The sequence below is a fragment of the Populus euphratica genome, unplaced genomic scaffold (assembly GCF_000495115.2).
Source record: "Populus euphratica unplaced genomic scaffold, PopEup_1.0 scaffold1081.1, whole genome shotgun sequence".
NCBI lineage: Eukaryota > Viridiplantae > Streptophyta > Magnoliopsida > Malpighiales > Salicaceae > Populus > Populus euphratica.
In genome coordinates this window covers 46,771-54,078 of record NW_011500929.1, presented here as the reverse complement: position 1 = coordinate 54,078, position 7,308 = coordinate 46,771, and the positions used below count along the sequence as shown (strand labels likewise).

Genomic DNA, 7,308 nt, shown 5'->3' with positions numbered 1-7,308 from the left:
CCTCACCCTGCTGAACGTTCTGGAGAAAGGCCTGGACATCCTTTAAAGGATCAGAAACAAGCTGATCTGCCATGTAATGATGGTGGCTTTTCTGTGGAGTCTTGTCCACCCAAATCTGAAAGTAACGGTGATATAAATTCTGCACAGCCAGCTAAGAATAGGAAAGTGAATGGTGACTCTGATTTTTCTGTCGACACACACCTGCCACCTATTCAGAAACAGAGTACATGGAAACAGCCTGCTGAGAGTTCGTGGAAGCATCCAGCTGATTTAAGACAGCCAAAAAACTCACAATTCTCTAACAGGAAGTCTGCTCTTATCAACCAAGGTTCCATGGATTCAAAGTTGGGAAACAAGAAATACCTTCCTGTGAAAAAGTTGACTGTAGCCAGTACACCCTATCAGGACACCTCAGTGGAACGTCTTATACGGGAGGTGACTAATGAAAATTTTTGGCATCACCCAGGTATTAAACAAAACATATACATGTCTCAGTTTGTGTATGTCAATATGCATTATCTGTGACCATTTTTTGGTTTTCGGGCTGAAAAGATAGAACATAGTGCCTGTATACTGCATCTGTTCCAAATCCTTAAGATGAGGGGGTGGGAAGTGCAAAGTGCAAAATTGAAGAGGACAAATTGGAGATGTATCAAGAAGAGTTTGGTAGTCAGCAACTCATTAAAGTTGGACAAACCAGTCTCATCACTTATTTTGTTTCCTATATTTTTTGACCAATTTGGATGTTTTGGTTTGTGCATTTCATATCCTCAATCATTTTCTCTCTACATTGCAATAGGGAACTGTGGATCAGGTAGGGGTTTTTTGTGCCTGTCCTTAATAAGTAAAAGCTGTTTTCTTCATGCATCTCAAGTTTGAAAGATGTTACATGCTCTAGGAGGTGGTCAAAATGTGATGCAGTGTTTTTTCTGATTCTAAGTAGTTACTTGAAATTTAACCACCTTGTATATATCCATTAAGAAAATATGTGGATGTCGATTCTTTCTGAATGTTTCTTTGAGAGCTTTGTTCTTTCCTTTGCCTTTTTGGTCCCTGCATTTTTTGAATCTTATTTTGTTTTATTGTTGTGCGGACCAGAGGACTCTGAGCTCCAGTGTGTTCCGGGTCGCTTTGAGTCTGTGGAAGAATATGTAAGAGTATTTGAGCCTCTTCTCTTTGAGGAATGCCGAGCTCAACTTTACAGCACATGGGAGGAGTCAGCTGAAACTAATGCACACATTATGGTTCGTATAAAGAGCATTGAAAGGCGGGAAAGAGGTATTGAGTTGAATTATTACTGTAGCGGTGTATATCTATGTTCTGTTTTGTTGACTGATTGAAGAAATCTCTTTTGTGGCCATAGGATGGTATGATGTCATTGTTCTTCCAGCAAATGAGTGCAAGTGGACATTCAAGGAGGGTGATGTTGCAGTTCTCTCAACTCCAAGGCCTGGAACAGGTTTGTTATGACTGTTCTGCTTTTGCGATTCTGCTTCATTGCATATCAATCAAACTGCGTTTCGGCTTTCTAATATGCAAATATAATTTTCATCATGTGAAGCAATAAGATCCAAGAGGAACAACACCTCATCATCAAACGAAGATGATGAGGAGCCTGATATCAATGGACGTGTGGCTGGTACTGTTAGAAGACACATCCCTTTGGATTCTCGTGATCCTCCTGGTGCAATCCTTCATTTTTTTGTTGGGGACTCTTATGATCCTCACAGGTTATCACCTCTATCTTAATTTGTTCCTTGGTGCTTATGCCTGCTTCAATTGTCTTTAAGTCACTAGAATTCCTGATCTTGTCAGACTTTTGTTCTCCTTATTTCATACTGATGGTTTGCTTGCTTATTCTATAATTTGTTTTCACCAGCAAGGTTGATGAGGATCATATTTTGAGGAAACTTCAACCCAGAGGTACCTGGTATTTGACTGTCCTTGGTTCTCTTGCAACCACCCAGCGTGAGTATGTTGCGCTGCATGCATTTTGCCGTCTCAATTTACAGGTAACAGACAGATACTTCTTAATTTCTAAGTTTAGTCTTTTTTCTCATATTTGAAACTAAATTTTCTATACCATCCTGGTAGATGCAAGCTGCAATCCTAAAGCCCAGTTCAGATCACTTCCCGAAATATGAGCAGCAGACCCCAGCCATGCCTGAATGCTTCACACAGAATTTTGTTGACCATTTGCGGAGGACATTCAATGGGCCACAGCTGGCTGCAATCCAATGGGCTGCCACGCATACTGCTGCTGGTACAAGTAGTGGGGTAACTAAGAGGCAAGAACCATGGCCCTTTACTCTTGTACAAGGGCCTCCAGGGACTGGTAAGACGCATACTGTCTGGGGAATGCTAAATGTCATCCATCTGGTTCAGTATCAGCATTACTATACTTCTTTGCTTAAGAAACTGGCACCCCAGAGCTATAAACAAGCCAACGAAAGCAATTCTGACAATATTGCTCTGGGGTCAATTGATGAAGTTCTTCATAACATGGACCAGAATCTCTTCCGCTCCCTTTCAAAACTGTGCCCAAAGCCCAGGATGTTAGTTTGTGCTCCTTCTAATGCTGCAACTGATGAACTTCTTTCACGTGTTCTTGATCGTGGATTTATTGATGGTGAGATGAAGGTTTACCGGCCTGATGTGGCCAGAGTTGGGGTTGATTCACAATCACGTGCTGCTCAGGCAGTTTCTGTTGAGCGGAGAACTGAGCAACTTTTAATCAAGAGCCGTGAAGAAATTTCAAAATGGATGCAAGAATTAAAAATCCAGGAAGCTTATTTCTCAGGACAAATTGCTGATCTTCAACATAAGCTTAATTTTGCAGCCGTGGATGGTCGTTCCCAAGGATCTGTTGGTGTTGATCCTGATGTTCTTATGGCTAGGGACCAAAACCGAGATGCATTACTTCAGAACCTTGCGGCTGCTGTTGAAAGCAGGGATAAAGTTCTAGTTGAAATCTCTCGCCTTCTCATCTTAGAACCCAGGTTTCGTGCTGGTAGCAATTTTAATCTGGAAGAAGCCCGAGCTAGTCTCGAGGCAAGTTTTGCCAATGAGGCTGAGATTGTGTTCACTACTGTCTCAAGCAGTGGTCGCAAGTTGTTCTCGCGTCTTACTCATGGTTTTGATATGGTAGTTATTGATGAGGCTGCTCAAGCCAGCGAGGTTGCTGTTCTTCCTCCACTTGCTCTTGGTGCTGCACGGTGTGTTCTTGTTGGCGATCCTCAGCAACTTCCTGCAACAGTTATCAGCAAGGCAGCTGGAACCTTGTTATACAGTAGAAGCCTTTTTGAAAGGTTTCAGCAAGCTGGATGCCCGACAATGTTATTATCCGTGCAATACAGGATGCATCCTCAAATCCGAGATTTCCCTTCTCGGTACTTTTACCAAGGACGTCTTACTGACAGTGAAAGTGTTGCAAATTTACCTGATGAGGCATACTACAAGGACCCTTTACTTAGACCTTATCTATTCTATGATGTTACTCATGGGCGGGAGTCACACAGAGGTGGATCGGTATCTTATCAGAACATACATGAAGCACAATTCTGTCTTCAGTTGTATGAGCATCTTCAGAAATCTTTAAAATCCTTGGGCATGGGGAGAGTCACGGTTGGCATAATCACTCCATATAAGCTGCAGTTAAAATGCCTCCAACAAGAGTTTTCAGCTGTTTTAAAATCTGAAGAAGGGAAAGATATCTATATTAATACTGTTGATGCTTTCCAAGGTCAGGAGCGTGATGTCATTATCATGTCATGTGTCCGGGCCTCAAATCATGGTGTCGGTTTTGTAGCTGATATCCGCCGAATGAATGTTGCACTTACACGTGCCAAAAGGGCTCTATGGGTATGGTTTTCTATCTTTTATTTCTTACCTGCTCCCTCTCACTTTGTTATTTGACATTTCATTTGTAAGCTGCTCATTTGTGCCATCACCCAATAGCTGCATCTCCCCGGCCACTGAACTTGATTTCCCAACAGGTCATGGGGAATGCTACTTCTCTCGTGCAATCAGATGACTGGTCTGCATTAGTTGCCGATGCTAAAGCAAGGAATTGTTACATGAATATGGACTCCGTCCCCAAAGATTTTTTTGTTTTGAAGGGGACCCTGGGCAAAGGTTCTTCCAATGTAAGGGGTTTGAGGTTAGGTGGACCAAGACATAGATCCTTTGATATGCACATGGAATCCAGATCAGGGACACCACCAGAGGATGATGAAAATTCAGGTGCATCTGTGATCTCTAGGAATGGGAGTTGTGGTCCTTTTAAGCCACCAATGGACAATTCGTTAGATGATTTTGATCAATCTGGTGATAGATCAAGAGATGCCTGGCAATATGGTATACAGAAGAAGCAAGGTTCCTCTGCAGTTGTAGGAAAGAGAGGCTCCTAGAAGTGCTGGTAGGTGTCTGAAATTTGTTTTAGAACTTTGGGGTAGCATTGCAATGTTATATTCCCCCAAATACGTGATACTGTCTCCTAGCTCCAGAAAGGCCTTTTGAACCTTGGCTTGCCATTTCAATGCATGTCTGCTAAACATGATTGGGACCTAGTTCCCAACTCAGGCTGCTTATGCCACTGCTTCTGCTGAACAAAACATGAAACAAAATGTTGTTGTGTGCTAATGGCGAATGTGTAAGTGGATAAGTGAAGATGGTTGCTTTTGCAGTATAGATATGTTTGGTCGAATTGATTCCTGCAATATACAAGGAGATGGGGGGTGCTTTTGGGTAGGTTGTGGCAGATCATACCCATAACTGACCAGCTTCCAGGTTCAAAGGTAAGAATTATTTTGTTAGATGCAATAGCATCTGGTTTAATTTAAGCTTCATGTCTGGTGATCACGTAGCTGATAGCGTATGCTTTGGATTTGCTTGAATAGCAGGAATCGGTTGGTGGCATCAAGAAGCTCTTTGCATACCTGGTTTCTATGAGGTGCCTCTATTTTGCAACGGAACCTGTGCAAATTGAGGAATAGCTTGATGACTTTTTAATTGATGTGGGGAGTTGGAAGGCTTCCAGTCATGCACTGCTATCTTGAAGCTCTCGGATTGCATCTCATCGCCATGGTTCTCTATCAATATCAGTGGTTCAACAAAGAGTTTACATTTTGAAGATGCTGTGTACATTATTTGGGCGCGCAAAATACTCTCTCAAGGGGCTAAGATACTGGATGGTTAAATTAAAGCCAAAGTCTTCTTTCTTCCTGTTCTTTTCTTGAAGGGTAAGTAAATATATGCCCGGAACGGATGGAAAAAGAAGGAAAGTACAGGATTTGTTTAACAAAATTCCAATACTAGAGGCATTCATGACTTCAACTGACTTTGCCCATACATCTTCAGCTGTGAAATCGTATGGCGTCTTGTTGTTAGCATAAAGGAAAGTAGTCAATTTTTTTATAACAATAATTTTTCCTTTCAGTTTCATTTTTTATTTCTGTGGAGCAAGTAATTCTGCAGGTGCGCTCGACGCCACCTACAGTGCTTGCAAAAACTCTTTGATTACAACTTGTTTAAAAGAATAAAAATATAAAGTGCATCCAAATTTGAGAAAAAAAACCTGTTAATGTGTCCATTTTGGTGATAAGACTGTTTTTAAATAATGCAAGGCATCGGTATGTGAATCGGAGCTCTAGTTTTTTTTTTTTTTTTTTTTTTTTTTTTGTCAATCATGCTTTGGGCAGAAGAACTTGCATTCTTGAGACATGTGATGATGTATGATGAAGAAGACTGGAGTAACAAAAGATTATCTATCTATAAACGCGATAATCGTTGCGGAGTAGTTGGGAGTTATAGCTTGAAATACGTCCCCCTGGTTTTATTACACACAAGGAAAGACAATCTCTTTGTTTCCTTCATCTCGAGCATTCATATCTTTTTGATTGTGACGTTGTGATGAATTTCAACAAAAAACGCCGTAGGACAAAGGCCAGGCTCCAAATCACAGACCTCACAAGTTCAACTACCACTCTTTGGAGGGATGCAGTTGCCATGGCGTGCGCAGCTGTTTTTCATGCTGCTAGCGAGTCGTGATCTTGCCATTTTAGCTTCAACGAAAGCTTCTGGTTGGAACGATAATGCTTGAATGCAGGATTCAAGTGTTTGCTAATCAATATTCTGGGCCTGATGGCATTACACGTTGAAAGGATCAAATGCAGGCATGGCGTGCCTAAGCAATGCCCAGGCTAGCAGGGCATGGCAGAAAAGTAGCAGTCAGATGGAAAGTGCGCGTATGTTCATCTCTTTTATTTATTTATTTTCGATGTCCTTCTTGAACCAAAAAGCTTATGATTGATTTAGTTTAATTGTATTAAAAAGAATATAATTTAAAAAATGATTTGGCAGCATCATGCGGGGGAAAAATAGTCAGATCTAAATAATTGTCATTATATGAATCACGTAGCCTTTCAGTATATCTTTAGAAAAAGGTTGTCCTTTTGTGGGTGCACCATCTGACAGGTCGTCCATGCCAGGTCATGCCGTGCGTACTGCATGGAACGCCCTTATTTGATTTATAGTCGTTTATATTGTTGTCACGGTTGTTTTTTATTTTAAAATACATTAAAATATAAAAAATAATTTTTATTTTTTATTTTTTAAAATACAAAAATAGTTAGTTGAGTGATTTGAGGCACCCTCATTTGTTTGTTTTTGTTGGACACTTCAACTAATGCGATTTAATGCTCTAATTAGTTAAACAAAAATGATTAAATTTATGATATATACTAGCATGCGCTCTAGACATTATTATTTTATCCGTGTTATTATATTTTATTAAAATTTTTCTAACTTGATTTTTTATAATTTTAATAATTTTTAAAAGTAATATGGATAACTATTAAAAATATGATTTAGATTTTTAAAAACAATCAAGATAATAATTTTTTTAAAAACATTATTGAAACAATATTAGATTTGATTGACCCTATTAACCTCACAACTAGAATCATGGATTCCACTTCATTTAATAACTTTATTTTTCATAAATTATTTTTATTTAATTATATGATAAAAAAATAAATGTTAGAAAAAATTAAGCACCAACCTTAAAATACAATTGGTGTTTATTTGAAATCATGATAACTTTATAAAAAACAACCACAACTAAATCATAAAATTTATTTCTCAACTAATTGACACGACTAAAAGATTGATGTCTTCTCCCAAGTGCAGGAGTGTCGAAGTAATAAATAACCCGGCAAGACCGGGGTCGAACCACAAGGAGGTTAATTGTACAAATTATAAACAACAATAGTACAACAACAATAATAATAATAACAACAACAATAATAA

General features: G+C 39.4%; 1 protein-coding gene across 1 annotated transcript in view; it reads left to right on the top strand.

The window, feature by feature from the left end:
• Nucleotides 1–5,574, top strand: part of LOC105116842 (uncharacterized ATP-dependent helicase C29A10.10c-like) — an 8,289-nt gene extending 2,715 nt beyond the window's left edge. The window contains exons 3-10 of the mRNA XM_011014335.1: nucleotides 1–466; nucleotides 1,099–1,278; nucleotides 1,364–1,459; nucleotides 1,562–1,730; nucleotides 1,880–2,012; nucleotides 2,095–3,861; nucleotides 3,996–4,796; nucleotides 4,902–5,574. The exon at nucleotides 1–466 is cut by the window's left edge and continues 4 nt beyond it. Of these exons, the coding sequence (XP_011012637.1) occupies nucleotides 1–466; nucleotides 1,099–1,278; nucleotides 1,364–1,459; nucleotides 1,562–1,730; nucleotides 1,880–2,012; nucleotides 2,095–3,861; nucleotides 3,996–4,409 (3,225 nt within the window). The 3' untranslated portion in view covers nucleotides 4,410–4,796; nucleotides 4,902–5,574. The remainder of the gene's footprint in view (nucleotides 467–1,098; nucleotides 1,279–1,363; nucleotides 1,460–1,561; nucleotides 1,731–1,879; nucleotides 2,013–2,094; nucleotides 3,862–3,995; nucleotides 4,797–4,901) is intronic.
• Nucleotides 5,575–7,308: the final 1,734 nt, after the last annotated feature.